At 32.5% G+C, this 20,190-nt stretch overlaps 1 protein-coding gene across 1 annotated transcript; it reads right to left on the bottom strand.

Annotated features, from left to right (window-relative positions):
• Positions 1-1,375: 1,375 nt before the first annotated feature.
• Positions 1,376-12,529, bottom strand: LOC111709239 (FMRFamide receptor). Its single transcript, XM_023482866.1, has 11 exons — positions 12,440-12,529; positions 11,488-11,581; positions 10,801-10,866; positions 10,401-10,503; positions 9,220-9,335; positions 7,932-8,024; positions 7,077-7,175; positions 6,057-6,095; positions 5,665-5,697; positions 3,300-3,401; positions 1,376-1,976 (listed from the first exon to the last, which is right to left on the bottom strand). Exons 1-11 carry the CDS (start codon positions 12,459-12,461, stop codon positions 1,799-1,801), a joined length of 945 nt encoding a protein of 314 aa, XP_023338634.1. The 5' UTR covers positions 12,462-12,529; the 3' UTR covers positions 1,376-1,798.
• Positions 12,530-20,190: the final 7,661 nt, after the last annotated feature.

Here is a 20,190-nt window from a genome sequence, read left to right on the forward strand (position 1 = left end):
TTCATAGAGTTTTGGGGTAAGGACTGCGTATACACCTTGGAATTTAGAAAGCCCTGAGCCCGAAATTTAAAAGAGTATCGTTGAACGAAACTACCTAGTTTCATTTTTGGGGTCTCAACGTACATTTGTGTGGATTTTGATAAAAGAGATTCGAAAAAAATGGAGAATTTCAAGAAACCAAATAAAAAAATATATATTATAACAAAAATATTAATATCAACAAAACTGCCTAACCCCTTTCGTGAAACCCGGGTTACAAAACTTGTTTTCATACGATACCAAGCCTTAAGTTTTGGACTCAGAAGAAAAATCTAAGGGTGGGGTTCATATATATGATTTTTGTTTGTTTCGTATACAATATTGGTTAGCTGAAGTTAAGGGAGAGATCTTTGAATATTCGACATAGTTTTACATCAAACAGAAGAATCGAAAGACAAAAGCTTACACAAACGACCCCTTCTAAGATTAAAAACAATATTTGAGCACATTTTCAAGCCATTAAAAAAGATTAAAAGGGCTGAAAAACGCTTATTACTGTTTTATATATATGCTGCTGAAGAATGTCCAACAAGAAACACAGTGTCCAGCAATAACCAATCTTTACAAACAATAGAACATGTTCTAGAACTAATTTAAGAAGATACATATATATATATTATATAACTGAAAGGGAATTGAAACCTCCCGGGAAAAATATCAACCAATCAGATTGCGGGAATTAATGAGATGTTCTGTTTCGTAATTTCAATAACTGCAGTGCAGACCACTAACAAAATATATTTCGGATTACAAGATGTATATAGTTATTCAAGATTACAAGAACTGGGGAAAAGATGTATTAATTTAAATCGTCAGAATCAGATCAATTCATTTTCATGCATTGAAATATCGCAAAATTGAATGCGAGTATTCCTGGGTTTAAATTTTAACTCACCAAAATCGACGAGTTAAATATTTTAAAATTCAGGTTTAAAATATAGTCAGAAGTGGTCGTAACTTTTTGATCTTTAGTTTTGGACTCATCTTCGTCTGCAAACCTGTCATCTTTGTTCCGATACAATTGGATCACTGCACAATAATCACACGATCATTTGGTAATGTTCCTCTCTCATTTTAGTTGTCATATATAGTCTGTGTACACCCTAGCTTCCATACACTCGCGCAATCTACAGTCGATAAAATAACGTCTTTTGACCTGTGTGACATTGCAATCAGGATTATTGAATGCAATCTAGGCAAAATTCTGTTAACGAAACGGAGGTATTCGAAAATGAACGGAAGAGTTCGATAACGAATGGCAAAAACCGTTAAGTTTAAGTCATTAACAAAGCGGATTAGCTGTTTTTGAAAAAAAGAATTATGGTGGAAAACAAAAAAGGGGTGAATTTCTTGTAGAAAAAAACATTTCTTGTGTTTTAAGGTATTTAAATGTCATTTTCCGTGTTCACAACCGTTAATGGTTTTATAAACCGTTAACAAATTTTTTTAAATTCTGTAATAACGGCACTGTTAACTGCTGGAGCTGTTAACGGTTGTTAAACATTTTCTGTAAAGCCATTAATAAAATTGAGATCGTTAACTAACGGTGACTTTTAAAAAACGGATAATACCATTAACGAAACAAAGTTTTGTAATTACCCTTTAAAACTAACTGCAACCTATATTATCTTAAAAACGGTTGGAACCAACAGTTAACAAAACCACTTGAAAAAGTAGGAACATGTCCAGCCTACATACGTTCCATTGCAATCCAGATCAGATAACTTCGATTGCGATTTGGATTGTTATAATAACGTCTTTAGACCTCTGTGCCATTGCAATCAGAATCATTTAGTGCAATCTGGGTTGATAAAACAACGTCTTTAGAGTTACTGCGATTAGCTTCACTGAGTGTAATATGGGTTTCCATGTTAACGGGAGTATCAGTTCCAGCTTCAGGATCTGGAGTTTCGCTGTGTGGATTGCTGCGTCTGCAACTACAGATACATTTGTTTATTAAATCTTTCAGTACTATCAGTGGAGTGTGGAAAGGCAAGGGGCCATTAGCCACAACATTTTCCACTTCCATGCCACATATTCGTTTTTTTGTCTTCTGGCAGCCATGAGCCACATATGTACGGTCTTCCATGCCACAGCATTTGAATCTTCCGGCAGTTATTACGTTTTTAAATAATAAATTTAGTGCATTGAATTTGTGATTTTCAAAATTTCAGCGATTTCATGCAAAAGATATACATAAAGAACTTTATATTTAAGTTTTAAATCAAAATAATGAGGATTCCTTTTAGTGTAAACTGCTAAACTTATTTTCCCCAGAAATAAACTCAATCTTTCCTCTAAAATGGCTTATTTTTGAAAACGTTATGAACAATAAAATTTTAAAGAGATTTTTTTGTCCCCAGGACATGATCGGGTTGTTACGATCAAATCTCGGAATTTTTTCTATTGCGAAAGTTTTGGTGTTTTCTGGGTTTTTATATTGATCTACTAGGGGTTGTAATCTGGCAGCACATTCATCCATCCACGCTTCATTCATTCTGAGAAGAGGTTTGACAAGATTCCAGCTGCCTAAGATTCTTCTTAGGCCTGAGAATATAGAGTGCAGGAATCCTTCTGATATACTGGAATGAGGCCCGGGTGCCGTACTGATAGGAAACATCACACTCATTGCTCCCTAACATTGCCCATAACCGAAAAGTTGCACAATTTAACGAGAAAATTGCTAATTAGAATTTATTTTTGAAGGAAATCTGTAACGCTCAGGTAGCAACTGCAGTTGTGAGTTTTTCTTTAAACTACATCAAACAATTTGCAAAATATAAAGCAGTTTATACACTGAACACACAATTAATTAATCTTTAATTAACTTTAAACTTTTTTTCAAAGGTATCATCTTTAGTGTAATTAGGCAGAATTTAAAAAAATTGCAATTTAAATACCGTAAATTTATCATTCAGATACGTAATAACTGTCGGAAGACTCAAATGCTGAGGCATGGAAGACCCTACGGTTATGGCTCATAGCTGCCAGAGACAAAAAAGATAATGTGTGGCATGGAAAGGGAAAATGTTGTGGGTTATGGCAGCCTGCCTTTCCCCGCTCATCAGGTTTTAATCTTTAAGGTTATTATGAATGGCTTTTAATCTAGAAAAACTTTGAACTATTTGACAATGTAACTTCAATAATTCAAAAAATAAGTTACACGACCATAATTTTGGTAGATTTTCTTTTTTACCTTTAAAAAGACAAACACATAAAAAAACATGAAAAAAACCTCATCAGAAACCCATAAGTTTTACCTGTAGATCAAGGATTTTAACCCCTCCTGAAAATGATTATTAAGCCCAGCATAGAACCAAAAATTCAGGTTGGAGTTCAGGATCTGCAGCATGTTGTTCACACTAAACATACAAGCTGAATACACTGGATCCAGTTTCGTACTGGTTTATACTAGTTTATTCAGGATTATACTGATGTATATAGCTTTATACTAGTTTAAATAGCTTTATACTGGTTTATATTAGTTTATACAGGGTTATAACATGGTGTATATAGCTTTATACTAGTTTAAACAGGGTTATCTGGTGTATATAGCTTTATACTGGTTTATACTAGTTTATACAGGGTTATACATGGTGTATATAGCTTTCTACTAGTTTATATAGCTTTATACTGGTTTAAATAGCTCCATTCCATAATAATAATAATAGTTTATACAGGGTTATAATGGTTCACGTAGCTTAATACTGTATGCAGGTTTAAATAGTTGTATACTTGCTCAGTATCTAGCTCTATACTGATGGTGGTGTAAATAGCTTTATACTTGTTTATCTTTATAATGTATTCAGGTAGGAAGGCAAGATGACAATGCCATATTTACAACAGTACCTTTATCACCCTCATCTCATCAAACAAAGAAAGACAAAGTCGTGTTTAGACTCGAAAAGTGTTTGTTTGTGTGATTTTTTCCATTGCATCTTATATGCAAGAAATGTGTGCATATCGCTGTCCCAGAGAAACAACAAATGAAAAAATAATTTGCATGGAAGGTCACCTGAAATCACGCTTACAGTGTAAAGGAAACTACAAGGGGTATATAGGATGAAACCTGAGAATCTCAGGTTTTGAACGATACCTATAAGACATCTATCTTATGTTCCTGTCTCGAGAAATTGACATAAAACTGTGTCAAAATTATACCAAAACGGGCATATGCCAGATTTTGTATAAAAGGCGTAGTATTAAATAGATCATATTCAACAATTACGCAACCAATCTGAAAACGATTATGTCCCACAGGAGCCTGAGAATCTCAGGTTTGCTCATATCATAATTTTTGAATACGATCTATTTAATACTACAACTTTTATACAAAATCTGGCATATGCCCGTTTTGGTATAATTTTGACACAGTTTTATGTCAATTTCACGAGACAGGCACATAAGATAGATGTCTTATAGCTATCGTTCAAAACCTGAGATTCTCAGGGTTCATCCTATATACCCCTTTTCATTTTTCCTTAACAGTCCCTTTAAAGGGAGTAACCGGCTAGACTATAGACATGATAGTAAACAGAAATTATTGATGAAAGCCATGGTAGAATCAATAAGTTGAATTAAATGAATTGGCAGATTTCTCTAAATGTTGTTTTTTAAGCTTGAAAACTTTAAAGAAAGTGATGACAGTGCAACAAGCGAAAAAATGTGCATTAACGAGAATTCATCTAATGATATAAAATAGATTGTTTTCAATAATAAGAGTACATTTTTTTTTCTCTAACCTTGCAGGCCATATTATTTTACTGTATAACTTTGTTTCATTTTATTTCGTCGTTATCAAATAATTAATTAAACCCCGATTCTCTAAATGTATACTCTATAAAGGACAATCAAGTAGAATTTAAAAAATATGAATTTTAGCTCATCTTTCTTTATATATACTTGCAATTATATATATATATATATATATTTATACTTTGCTTGTTTTTTTAGTTTTTTTATCCAATTAACGTCAAAACAGCTTAAACGATCGGGCCCAAATTTTGTTTGGGACTTCCCATGTCCCCAGGGAGTTTATATAGAGCATCAAAATTTCAAAAAATTGCCCACAACAAAATTTGATTTTCATTAAATTTAAAAAATTCACAAAGAGAAAATATTCACAGTTGAAATAGAAGATTAGCACGAGCGCCCTAAAAAATCTAGTATTATATGCATCTTGAAAACGTTTCATACTATAATAAGGTATTGGTCTCAAATGCATCTTAAGATATTTCTCTCTAATACTGCACTCGCATCTCTAATAACATGTCTGGCTGTTCACTCCCTGATAGAAATATAAGGAACTGGGCTTTCAGGGCGCTTCGCGCCATCCTCTATTTCAATTGTGAACATTTTTTCTTGTTTACAAAATAAAACAATAAAAGTTCGCGGATTTTGAAATATCCTTTCGAGGGTTTTCAAAATTTTCTGAAAATAAAATTTTGGTGGAAGAAATCTATTCACCTTCCCTGGAGCCATCTGAGGTCCCATACAAAATTAGGGCCCAATCGGTTCAGCCGTTTTGACGTTTATTGGATACAAACAAACAAACAAACACCCAACCAGACAAGCAAAGAATATTCATAGATATGAAAATATAAAATAGCTAAAAATAACCTTTACCTTAACAAACAACGAAACCATTCTGGGTCATCTCTAAATTATAGAAATATTTAAAAATAATTAAAGAGATTTTAAGTTGCATACAGGATGGTTTTGAAAGAATTCGCCTTTTTAATTAATAACCATTAACCACTTATTTTTAATATGACTAGGAATGGAAGTTTTCACTTTTCTGAAAAACTAATCGTTTTTATTCCAACAATAATAATTCTCCTTCCCATTATTTGCTCACACGTTTTTAAAATGCATTTCTCACACCTTTAACATACAGCTGTCAACTGTCTTTTAATTTGCTGCAATAATCAAGTGAAAATTGTGTTGAAACCCTTTTTGCATTGGTTGTTTACAATGCAAGACATGGACAATAAAATAATAAATTTTCAAAAACTTACTCTTCGGCAATAAATCCTTCAGAGATTATCAGGATGTTTCTAAATAACAAAATTATATCAATTCTTTTAAATTTTTCATTTAGTTATTAAGGTTAATACCTGGGGTATGTTTAGTATTAAGTTATATACCTGGGTATATTTAGTTATTAAGGTAAATACCTGGGTATATTTAGTTATTAAGGTAAATACCTGGGTATATTTAGTATTAAGGTAAATACCTGGGTATATTTAGTTATTAAGGAATACCTGGGTATATTTAGCTATTAAGGTAAATACCTGGGTATATTTAGTATTAAGGTAAATACCTGGGTATATTTAGTTATTAAGGTAAATACTTGCAGGGTATATTGAGTTATGAAGGTATATATCTGGGAATATTGAGGGGTATGTTTAGTATTAAGGTTAATACCTGGGTATTTTGAGTTATTAAGGAATACCTGGGTATATTTAGTTATTAAGGTGAATACTTGGGTATATTTAGTTACTAAGGTAAATACCTGGGTATATTTAGTTATTAAGGTAAGTACCTGGGTATATTTAGTTATTAAGGTAAATTCCTGCAGGGTATATTGAGTTATGAAGGTATATATCTGGGAATATTGAGGGGTATGTTTAGTATTAAGGTTAATACCTGGGTATATTGAGTTATTAAGGAATACCTGGGTATATTTAGTTATTAAGGTAAATACCTGGGTACATTTAGATATTAAGGTAAATACCTGGGTATATTTAGTCATGGAGGTATATATCTGGGTATATTTAGTTATTAAGATTTATACCTTGGTAAATTCAGTTATTAAGGATATTACATGGCTATAATAGGTTATTGAGCACTCTTATATGCCAAGACCTTTAGCGTTAAGTATGGCGGTAACATCTATCTTTCTATCTATCTAATATATCCAATTAGAGATATGAATCCTTCAATCGGCGATATCAGTAAATGGAAATATGTACTTTTATACTGAACCCATGGTGTGAGGTATATATCTGGGTTAATTAAGTTATCAAGGTATATACCTGGGTATATTAAGTATAATGAACTCAAGAACGAGGCAGGTTGTGATTCTGGTGATCTGAACTTGGTTGGTTGTTTGATTGGTTCGGGCGTTGAACTCCCTAAATAATAGAATTAAATTTCAAAACCCTTTTGAGCCATATTCTAAATGAAAAAGATTCATGATATTTTTTTCAAAAAATAATTCTTTTGATATTAAAACTTTATGAGACTTTTTAAAAATCATACATTTAATTGAAACTTCTTTCAGAAAAATTTATGACAAGAAATAGTTTTTTTTGTGGTTTATGTTTGTGTGGTTTATGTTTAACTATTTAGTAGGACTTATTCATTTTTCCAAAGGAACCATCGTTTCACACTTATCTTTGTTCAGAAAAATTAACTAAAGCATGTTATTGTGAAGACTGGAAAAAATATGATTCTTTAAGGAAAGAAATTGCTCTTATTATGTTGCTGACCAGGAATGATTTTAGGGAGCTTCGCGCCCTCTTTTCTAGTAGCAGTTTTAGCTTTTAAATGTTTTCTATGCACAAAGTAATATAAAGTTTGTCTAAATTAATATTAAAAGATTAATATGGGCTACGGGGCCGAGCGCAGCGGCTAGGAAGGACTTGGGAAGTTGCCGTTACCACTTGGGAAAAAGTACCTAATATCTTCAAATGTTCTTGTTTGGTATCAAGTTGTATTTGAAATCTGGTACCAGGTGCATATATTTGAAATCTGGTACCAGGTGCATATATTTGAAATCTGTTACCAGGTGCATATATTTGAAATCTGGTACCAGGTACATATATTTGAAATCTGGTACCAGGTGCATATATTTGAAATCTGGTACCAGGTGCATATGTGACACTTACTTGATGCCGCGAAGAGTGAGACAGCTGAAGGTCAGCAAGAGGATAAGAGGCCCCATCGAAATGAATATCCATCTTGGTAGAGTCATTCCGAACCTGCATCATTCAGAGCTATACTTCACAATCATCTTACAGCAATGAGGTTACTCAATTGATGTACTGTCCCGTTAAATCCGTCTTTGGTCTGTATGTATAGGTATTATGTTCATTGTACAACCTTAAAGTTAGTCCGGTAATTCCAACAGGATTATAGTATACATAGTGATGATGTACCCTAATCCTTTACTTATGATGTACCCTAACACTTTACTTGTACAGGCCACATACTCCACTTACTTACTGGGAAAGCGTACTAAATATTTTATGTTTGTACTGTATGATCAGGCCAATCCTCTTACATCCTTTATCAGTAAACTGGGTTAATTGTACACTCAAGCTGAATAGCAGGTCAGGTAGTAACTACCAGCCCCCCGGGTAATTCAAGTGAATTGGAGTTTACAGTGTATTTATTACTAAAATAATTAATGTAAATTGGAGTTTACAGTGTATTTATTACTAAAATAATTAATGTAAATTGCGTAAATAATCTATAGTTGCAGGTAAAGGGGTGGTAAAAGGGACTGTCAGCGTAATATATGGAGTTAATTAAGGTTTAATTAAACTACGTTGATATTATCCATATTCCGACTGAAGGGGGGGGGGGTCATTATTAGCCCCATCTATAGTTTGTTATGAAAGATTTTTAAAAAAAATAGATCTTTCATTGTTCGTTTTTTTTCAGTCCTTCAAAAAAAATTTTAATTAGTTCGTGAATTTTCCATTCGTTTTTTTTCTAAATGAATGATCGTAAAATTAAATAAGTCGTTCAGTAAGATTGTTTGTTCAGTACATAGAGTAATATTGTTCAGTACATAGAGTAGCTATTGTTTGTTTACAAAAGTGTGTTCGAAAAAATGTGTGCTTTTTAACAACAACTCTAACTTTTTCAAGTTTGTTCCAACAAACGATTTAGAACAAACGTTTGATCAACGGTCTGACTGATCCATAAAATATGAACGATCGTTAACAATGTAAGATTGCAAGTTTTTTCTTGTTCATCTAAAAAAAAGAAAATTTGTTAAATTGTTCTAAACAACCCAACTATTCACGTTAATATTTTTTCGTTTTGAAAATTGTCTTTTGTTATCAAAAAAGATTCCTATCTCCACCTATCTCTATCTATCAGATTAACTCTGATAAGATTTTAACATTTTCTGAATAAACTTGGCTTTAATATATTAATCATACTTACAGAATATAATAAGGATTTTCTCTGAGGTCTGTGTGCACATGTCCTGGTTTGGTACTCCAGAATGTACTGTCGTTCCGTTGGGAACTCTTCGTTCCAATGAAGTGCGGTACTTCAACCTTAGTAATTATTAGTTAAATGCTTAAAAAAGAAAAGTATGTTACACCCAAATGTTAGTTTTAAGAGATATGTCATTTTCAACTTTATAGCTAAAAGATGTCTCTGAGGAGCGGGGGAAGGCAGGCGGCTATAAGCCACAACATTATTCTATTCCATGTCACATATAGCTTTTTTGACTGAACACACAATTCATTGATCTTTAATAAACTTATAAAATTTCTTAAAGGTGTAATCTTTCGGGTAATGCGACAGAATTTTAAAACATTTTAATTTCACTGCCCTCAATTTAAAAACGTCAGACTCAAATGCTGTGGCATGGAAGACCGAACGGTTGTGGCTTATGGCTGCCGGAAAACTAAAAAGCTAATAAGGGGTATGGAAGGGGAAAATGATCAAAGCATTAAAGGAAGAGACTGGCTAGGTATTGTATGCTGAACTGATAGCTTGCAGTATTATAAAATAATACAACGTAAAAACGTTTTATAGTTATAGAATGCAGAATTCCAATATTTTATTTAATAATATTCTCAGTTCGTTTAATGGTTTAATATGATAACACAAGGTCTTAGAGTTTCAGAATCATAGATTTTGTAAAACTATTTGTATGTGGAGTCTTGGTGAACCTGTTTTGTGGGTTAAAATAAACCACAAGTTTTTAATTTTGTACTGTTAATTATTCTACATAAGTATACGAGACGAGGGCAAAATATTTTAACTTTTGGAAAAAAAATTTCTAACTTAATAATATATTTCATGCATGTCACAAAAAAATCATATTTCTGGGGCGGAATTTTGTTTGCTGGATCTTACTGGATTTTGTAAATATATTTGGAGTTTGCAGATTATAAAACAGACCTCTGGATTTTAGACCTTGACAAAAATGTATTATATATATATATTAACAGATCATAAATACATCAAACACAAGATTCACAGAGGGGCAGTACCCCCCCCCCCCAGCAAATACATGATGATTCAAGTAGCCCAGCGTATAAGGGTTAAATAAACAGGAATAACTAACCCAATTGAGAAAGAGAGAGGGGGGGAACATCCATTCAACTCACCACTTTTGCTTCAAACCATTTTGGAATGTTGAGAAGGCAGGACAATGTTGCGCAGAAAATGTAGTGTATACATGACCCTCCAAGGAATGTTCCCTCCAAATCCCTAAAGAAAATTACTTTGCAAAAAATGCTTATCGACTATGATCCTGAATAAAAAAATATTTTAAGTCCGGCCATTTTCAAATTTAGTTTTTTTTTAGTGGGAAACTAAATTTACCATTGTAGATATAGTTAAGGCTCATGTTATAAAAGTAAAATTAAAGTAACAACAAAGGCAGACCACATTTTGGAAATAATTTCAAAGATCAAAGACAAGACTAAAGTTGTCTCTCAACTGTCATATTTTGTTGGTCACCCTGTATCTTCCTGGCCATTTTTAAATCCCCAATTAAAAACCAACCTGTGTACGATTGCTTTGCAAACAGCCAGCCACCTCTCAAATGCTATGGAAATGGTAAGGAACGCACTGAAGCAATCAAATTTACAATAAAAAGAAAAAAATTGTAAATTTTTACAGTTTAGAATTGTTAAGCATCCTAGAGTCCTCGTCGTATATATCAATACAATAAAGACGACGTTCGATTTAAATTTTTATTTTTATCAAGCTTTCAATTAGATGGATACACATAAACATAGGGAAAAAAGTAGCTGTCAATGAACGGCTTTTTCATATTACTTGTTGACTTTTTATTTGAAAATCAAATCTTAGATAAAAAATTGTCTCTATTGTATTGATATCAATTTCAGCATTTACCCATAGATCTTTGAAATTTATTGTTTTTTTTTTACAATTCTTTAGAATCTTTATAGGCTAAAACTTTTGTTGTGATTTAAAGTGACCCCATCATTAAGCATGAATATGCACGATTCACAATGATACCCTTTAACCCTTAATGAGGTGGAAGATTAGGACAATTTCCTTCATTGTTTCTGGAATGCACAAGTCAATTATGCAGAAAACCCGCAAAAGAAAGAAACACAAGCAGGGATATCTAATTCATCTTCGATTATACAAAGTTTTTTCAGGGGGTACCATTGTAAATCAGACATTGCCATCTTTTCAGGGAGGGTCACTTAAAGTTTTCACCTGATGTTCATTAAGAGGTTCTCCATAGGGTAGAGGAAGTTAGGGATAAGCATCATCATCAAAGGATGCTTAAGATCAAACGGCCAATTGAACACTAAACGAATTAATATCCTGTTATATCTTTGCAACAGCTGATGGTGTAAACCTTTGATATTTTAAACTTCGACTATTTGATTTAACAGAAGTCATAGTCTGGAACTTAGAATGTTCTTAACCAGGTTTAGAACTTCTAAGGTGAGTGGGGCGGGGAAATTCCAGACAAAGCTGGGTTTTCAAGTTAGTGCTTTGATTGTTCTTTGAGAAGCAGAAGAAAAATATAATTCTCGAAAACTTTTGCTTTTACTTTTTGGGCTTTCAAAATTACCGAAGATATGTGGATTTTTGTTACAAAATTAAACCGAAATTTGTTTAACGTCCAATTTCTTTTTTAAGATACAGTAGAGTTGCTTGCACCACTTTGTGAAAATTTAATTAGCCTTGTTTTAGATACACTTCATAATCGTTATAAAACTTTTTAAGATAAAAGTCGATTTTTAAGTCGTCTCTTAATTGTAAATAGGGACTGTGAGTGTAATTTGAAGTGAGCCAACAGTACATGGATTTACACCTTTACCACCTCTAAAAGCTTGGTCTAAGCAAGAATAAATTAGATATTCATATTTTTGTTTCTCTTAACTGCTTTTTTATTTGTGGGTTCTCTGCAAAGGTAACTTGCGCATTTCTTGTTTATAAGAAACAATGGAGAAATTTACAGAAATGAACACTTCTCGAGTTATAACAACGACACAATTTCTCAGATTAAGGTTTAAGGGTCCACGTATTGTAACCGTTGTAATTCGGGCATATAATATCTGGAGAGAAAGGATGGTATCCTGATGGGACAGATTATATATTCTGGCTATTTATGCATAGAAGGCCACGTTTACAGTCCCTTTATTGGAAACCCTTGTACCTGATACAAGGGATATGTCCATGACTGAAAGGAATACGTAGGAAACGTCATGAATAGCGATGAGTGTGACCAGCTTGTCAAAAGTTGACCATTCCTGTTGCAAAAAAACTCAAAAATTGGAAAACAGTTAAATATCTTTGTAATAAAGCTCTTTGCTCACATATATATGTCAGCTATAGCTGGCCAAACGGTTGGATTTTTTGTCCCCGGGGTTAACGGGACTGTAAAGGAAAAATGAAAGGAGGTATAGGCTGAAAGCTAATCACTTTAGCTCTTGATCCCGACCCATGGAACTTATATCTGATGTTCCTCTCTCGAGAAATTGATATAAAACTGTGTTAAAATTATACGAAAATTCATATATGTAAAATTTAGAAAATCTGAAACTTAAATCACGTGACCAGAACTATCACCAATGGCAGAGCAGTATACTGATCACGTGTCTCCGCCTATATCACGTGACCACTTTACTGCACTGCCATTGGTGGATTTTCTGGTCAAGTAATACGGACGTATAAATAATATTATGAATGAAATTTATTAAAAATAGAAATAACAAATATAAAAGTAAACCTAATTCACAATTAGCTTTCTCTGGGATATCATCGTTTTCAGATTTGTTGCATTTTTGTTGAATTTGATCTTTTTAAACCTACTACTTTTATACAAAATTGTATATATATTAATTTTCGTATAAATTTGACCAAAGTTGTATTTCAATTTCTCGAGATAGGAACATCAGATATGACTTTCATGGGTCGCGATCGAGAGCTAAAGTGATTAGCTTTCAGCCTATACCCCCTTTCATTTTTCCTTTACAGTCCCTTTAACATAGGCTAAAAAAATCGGATTGATTTTCTTCAAACATTAATTTTTTTTCAAAATTCGATTTTAAAAAACTCCACGGGCAACGCCGGGCTCTCCAACTAGTTTTATCATAAATCACTGCAAACTAGATACAAGGAGAGGGTAAAATTGCTAGTACGGCTTTGTGACCTCGTAGCTCCTCTAGATTTGATTTAACGCACAGACACGTATTTGGTTATGTATTATAAATTCATAACATTTTTGTTCTTCTCAATACCTCTTCAATAAAATACGATTGAAAAAAAATAGGATTTAAATCTTAATTGCAATTTACTTCAGCTTCTTTCTGAACACTAAAGGAGTACCTAACTACAAAAGCTGAAGTATTAGGTTACATCGTACGTCGTCAAAAAATCCCAGAGCAAAGACGATCGTTTTTGCTTTATATTTTCTTCTAGGGTAAGAAATTTGCATGGTTGATTAAATCAAACTTCTACAGAATACAGTTTTGAAATGTTGGACCCTTCTCAGATCGTCTAAAATCTTTAAAAAGTCTAAAAACATTCTGTGAAACGAATCAAGTTATTGCCCATCCCTATAACTAAAACACAATTTTGCGGATTTTCAAGTTTTTTTTTCGACGTTTATTGGATAGACCAAACACCCAAGCCAAACACATATATGGATTATTTACCGTATTCCTACTGGCGTTTCCTTTCCCCAAAATAGTCTGTATATCCTGATTCTGATAGAAATCTACAACATTTGATATTTTTTTTTATAGCCGTTTTGCAAAAATATATTAAAAATCTTTTTGCGAAATGTGTTAAATGGTTTCTAAAGTGTGCTGTACAATGTTGAAATCCAATGACTGTAAGTTGGTCTAATTATAGATTTAGTCTGGTATAGGAAAAATACGTCATTCAGACAGTATGTCTGAGGACTCAGGTAGAATATGTTAACCCACAGCTTTTATCTTAAATTAAATCTATGTTCGATGAGCCATACGGGGGGGAGGGGTCCTACGGACACAACCTAGTTGGAATATGGTTAATTTATTTTAAACCCATGAGTTAAATAAATATTATTGAGTTTCCTTGTAACGTAGATGAACAATGATGGTTAGAATATTGCAGATAATACTTGATACCCCCAGCACCAACTAGAAAATAATTAATCATCAATTATTAAGGAAGGATTTGAATTGTTGATTCAAATTTGAGCGGGTGGTAACTGGTAAGCCATTTAAATCAAATTCATTAATTTTGAATTGATTTGATTTGATTTTAAATAGTTAAAATTGTGATATCCATGTTTAGAATAAGTAAATGAACTTTGTCCAAAGATGAAAATAGAAAAAATATTTTAAGCTCATAAGTTAATGATAATACAACAGTAAAGTAAAATAATTTTATTAAAAAACTTACCATCCCATATCCGTCCACATATAGGTTGAAGATAAACCTCAGATCCCATTTACCCATTTTTTACCAATTCTAATGATGCCAAGCAAACTTATATAAAAAAGTAATTTGATAAACCTATCAAACACCTCAGACGTGGAAATTCTGGTCATGTGAAACAGTTATATCAATTATATCTATTGAAAATAAATAAGCATTATATTCAAATCACAATAGAAGCGCATACAAAATGTTTTAGGCCCGTAATTGCTCAATATAATCTGTTCTAAACTTTGATTCATATAATATATCACATTTACATTTTGGTATACTTTGACACAGTTTTATATCAATTTTACATAAATTACTTAAGTTTTTAAGCTTCAGCCTATACCCCTTAACATGTCTCTTTAACAGTCTGACTGATCCATAAAGTAGGAAGGTTCGTTATCGATTTTAAATCGGTTGTTTTTGTTATTATATTTTAAAATGATTTGAGATTTTGTTTAAATAAACCTTTAAATTATCTTTCAAATTTTTTTGATAAAATAGATCAAACCCAAGTCCTGTTTCACAAATTTTTATTCAATTTTGTCCAGTTTTAAAATCATTTGATGTGTTTTAAAGCTTTTTTCCCGATTGATGCCAGAGTCTCAATTCTGAAATTGTGTGGGATGTTTCGAGCTCGGACTAAATGTTATTTACGATGAAAGTTTTGAAAATCTTATCCTGTCAAACAAAACCGCGAACTTAAAAGATTTTAAAAAAGGTTCCAGGGAACAAAACTCACCAAACTTTAAAAAAGGGTTAAAATCATTATTTTTACTACTACACTTGGCTTTTACTTTTATTGGTATTTGTTTCAAAAATGAATTTTTTAATTAAACAAGCTATTCTTTTTTATTTGGCTATATAATGGGGTAATTTCCGTGTAAATTGTTTTATCAGAATAATTGGCGATTTTTGTGTAAATAATAATTTCGAAAGTAATACATATCTTTGATATGGACGGGATTTGAAAAAGAATGTTAACTAAAAAATTGAGTCTTCGCCACAAATCTGATTTTCTAACCCCTTTATCTTTGCAACCAAATGTAGTAGACCTTAGATATTTCAAACTATGAATTCAAAAACTAAATCAGGGTGCAAAGATACAGGGACAAGAAAATTCGAATTTGTAGCAAAGACTAAATTTCTGTCTCAGAGAATGGACCCTCCACTTGTTGATTCTCCTAAGAATATTTGAGAAATGAAGGTTTTGGCAATTTCTCTTTACAATTTATAGGATTCTCAATTAGCTCTCTCAGTTCTCTGGATATACCGAGATTTTCTCTGTGAAATTCCGTCTACTCTCAAACCTCGCTTACCAGTTGATGCTTACTTTCTAAACTTTTTTAACGTTGTAAAATATAGAAAAAATCCTATTCATAAAAATACATTGTGAAAAAATAGTCCTGTTTTGCATTCATTTTGCTTAATAAAAAAACTGGATTTTTCAAAAAAATTTGTGTTTTTGAAAATTTTTGGGTCCAAAGGGCTTTCGAAAAAAAAGTAAATATATGAGTCTTGGTATTTCTGGAGAGTTAATAAAGATAACTGTATCCAGGTTTTTCAGACTACTTTATTTATTACAGGGTTACTCAGAAAGGATGAGACTTCAGAGACGAGACGACTGCACTGTACGAAATGTATGCGGTCTGTTTCCTTATAATAAACCTTGGAATCATCATATTTAACGAGTTTCAGATGTCGTCTTTACAGTCGAATCCTTTCTGGGTAACCCTGTATTTTCCCAACTCAACATTTCACATGAGTAAAAAAATCTGTATCAAAATTCAAATTTTATTTCGCGTAAAAAAGCTTTTCTATTTATTGGATCTTCTTTTCCGCTTTCCAGTTGCAAAAGCTAAAATATAAAATTTATTAATTTCTTTTAAATTTTAAAATAAATAAAATGTGGAACTAACATCTACTTCATTAACTCCATCACCATCACCGAATTTTAAATTTGAAAAGGTTTCCATGCGAAATCAAAACTTGTTCTTCTTGCAAATTTAATTTCTTACCTAAAGCGTTTGCAGCATTCAGTTCATCTAAATAAAACAGTTTGAAGTCATTTTTAAGTTTCAGTTAACAGATTTAGTTTCAGTTAACATATTTAGTTTCAGTTAACAGATTTAGTTTCAGTTAAAAGATTTAGTTTCAGTTAATAGATTTAGTTTCAGTTAATAGATTTCGTTTCAGTAAACAGATTTAGTTTCAGGTAACAGATTTAGTTTCAGTTAACAGATTTAGTTTCAGTTAACAGATTTAATTTCAGTTAACAGATTTAGTTTCAGTTAACAGATTTAATTTCAGTTAACAGATTTAGTTTCAGTTAACAGATTTAGTTTCAGTTAATAGATTTAATTAAATTGGATTTTAACCACGTTATGATTCCAATCAACTAAGATTTGATTTCAATTGAGATCTTCGCATTAAAAATTTTATTACTATTAAGATATGATTGTAAATAAGTTTTGATTGTAATCAAGTTCTTGCTTGCAGTTATTTTTAATGCAATTGAGCTTTGATTTTTGATTTAAATTTTGATTACGACTGATTTGATTGCAAAATAATGATGTTCAAAAAATTTAATTTTTACCTATAGCTATTGCCATATATGCTCCGGCCATAACTGAAAAAAACCTCGTAAAATAAAAAAAAAGCTTGAAAAGTAAATTTTCAAATCTTTACTTGATAAATAAATCCACTGTTCATTCACTTAATAGATCTGTTGACGAATAAGGAAGATAACTTAAAGGATCTGTTGACGAATAAGGAAGGAAACTTAAAGGATCTGTTGACGAATAAGGAAGATAGCTTAAAGGATCTGTTGACGAATAAGTAAGGAAACTTAAAGGATCTGTTGACGAATAAGGAAGATAACTTAAAGGATCTCTTTACGAATAAGGAAGGAAACTTAAAGGATCTGTTGACGAATAAGAAAGATAGCTTAAAGGATCTGTTGACGAATAAGAAAGATAACTTAAAGGATCTGTTGACGAATAAGGAAGATAGCTGAAAGGGTCTGTTGACGAACAAGGAAGATAGCTTAAAGGATCTGTTGACGAATAAGGAGATAGCTGAAAGGATCTGTTGACGAATAAGGAAGATAGCTTAAAGGATCTGTTGACGAACAAGGAAGATAGCTTAAAGGATCTGTTGACAAATAAGGAAGATAACTTAAAGGATCTGTTGACGAATAAGGAGATAGGTTAAAGGATCTGTTGACGAATAAGGAAGATAGCTTAAAGGATCTGTTGACGAATAAGGAAGATAACTTAAAGGATTTGTTGACGAATAAGGAGATAGCATAAAGGATCTGTTGACGAATAAGAAAGATAACTTAAAGGATCTGTTGACGAATAAGGAAGATAGCTGAAAGGATCTGTTGACGAACAAGGAAGGATCTGTTGACGAATAAGGAAGATAGCTGAAAGGATCTGTTGACGAACAAGGAAGATAACTCAAAGGTTCTGTTGACGAATGAAAGCTGTTTTCTTGAACCCATGCTCACAGATAAATAAAATTCAATTTAAGTGCTTTTAAACTTTTCTTAAAAGTTTTTATAAATTCTCCATGAAAGCTGTTTCTTGAACCCATGCTCACACAGATAAATAATTCAATATAAGTGCTATTGAACTTTTCTTAAAAGTTTATATAAATTCTCCATGGAAGTTGTTTTCTTGAGCCCATGCTCTCACAGATAAATAATTCAATATAAGTGCTTTTAAACTTTTCTTAAAAGTTTTTATAAATTCTCCATGAAAGCTGTTTCTTGAACCCATGCTTACACAGATAAATAATTCAACAATTGCTTTTAGACTTTCCTTTATTACGTTGACGTAATTAAAAGAGTTCTTCCATTTAAATATTGTCACATGGTCGATGCATAGCAGTCATGTAACCTCATTTCCTTGACCTCACCAGGGTGTCCAGGTAAACATGAGTGACGGCTTGAAGATCGTCTTTGTTTTTTATAATTATTTGCGGCATTCATTCTTTAACCTAATTCTAGATAAACTGTGTGGAACCATTTTTACAAAATACTCAGTGTCGAACCGTAATAATTCGGACATACAACGTGTTCAATTGAGGGCGCTTAAAAACACTTTAATTACTTAAATTACGTGAATAAAACTATAAGAGATGAATAATAGTGATAACAAATGGCTTTCATTAATGGGGGGGGGGGCATGTCCGATTTACAATGATACCCATAAAAGCTCTTAATTAGATATCCATGTTTTGTTTCAAAAAACTTTTATTTTCATTTGTGGTTCCAAATTAAACACTTCACAAGAAGTGACGCAAATATTTTCCATATTATTGAACAGATTAGTATTTTAAGATTACCATTGTGAATCGGATAGGTCCCTTTTTTTTAAATGGTCCCTTTAATAATGAATGGATGACCTAGCATTGAACCCATTGCCATCATCATAGGATCCATCAGCGCATCTACCAGTTGAGGAGGATCCATTGCCATCACCTGGAAATATAATTTACAGCATTTTTGGAGATTTGTTGGGTGAGACCTTCGACATTTTGGTTGTAATGAAATTAAGCATTAAAGCCTCAACTTGACCGAAACATTTTGGAGCTTAGCTTGACGGGTTGTACTGTTCAGTGAACAACTTCCAATTCAAATAAACCCAGCAACAGTGCACAGCACACAGTTTAGTTAAGTTCAAAACAAACAATTATTTTCTCTGGTTTCCACCATAAACTAATTCCATGCACACTGCACCGAGCAACCAAGAAGGATACAAAAACTTTAGCAAACATTTGATTGTAATCGTAAATAGATCTAATAAAGACTCACACAAGTTCAAAAGTTACATGATCCGGACCGGTACAAAGATGCCATACCGGCCCGTCTAGTGTACCCAGTATATTGTTGAATTTTATGCAACAGAATTCGGAGTGCTGAACTATAGTTCTGGCCACTAGATTTTTCAGAACCATTACCCTTTCTCAACAATTCTACTAAGGACGGGGGAAGGAAGGGCCGGGGTCCCCCCCCCAGCGTATCCTGGTTTTCAAGTACCCCAGCAGGGATAGGGTTAACCAATTTTAACTAATGTATCAATAAATACATGGGGGAGAAATTAAATGAAGGCCCTTCCAGTCAAGAAAACGAACCAATCTGGCGTTCTTAGAATAAACTTGTTTGATCTAAATATTTAATCTCATCATGAAACACTAGGCATATGCATTTTAAGAAGAAGATTGTGACCCCCTGACCCCTAAATTATCCCACAGTGAGAGGGAGGGAGGTCTTGGGTTATTTTTTAACTTACATGTTGCCTAATAGCTTCTCTAGCACTTAGTGTTGTTGTGCTTGCTGTTGTTGTTGTTACTGATGTTATTGTTGTAGTGGGTGGTGGTGATGTTGGTCTTGAAGTTAATCTAAACAAGTTTGTATTTTAAAAGAACATTTTTAAATTGCGCCATTGTCAAATTTTGTTAATATTACAAATCAACACTTTGTAGATA

The sequence above is a fragment of the Eurytemora carolleeae genome, unplaced genomic scaffold (assembly GCF_000591075.1).
Source record: "Eurytemora carolleeae unplaced genomic scaffold, Eaff_2.0 scaffold255, whole genome shotgun sequence".
Lineage (NCBI taxonomy): Eukaryota > Metazoa > Arthropoda > Copepoda > Calanoida > Temoridae > Eurytemora > Eurytemora carolleeae.

Coding starts and splice junctions, on each gene's coding strand:
- LOC111709239 (XM_023482866.1), bottom strand. CDS start 12,461: ATGGACATATCCCTTGTATCAG. Junction 9,336..10,400: donor AATGGTTTGAAGCAAAAGTG/GTGAGTTGAATG, acceptor ATAATTACTAAG/GTTGAAGTACCGCACTTCAT. Junction 5,698..6,056: donor GAAGGATTTATTGCCGAAGA/GTAAGTTTTTGA, acceptor TCTATAATTTAG/AGATGACCCAGAATGGTTTC.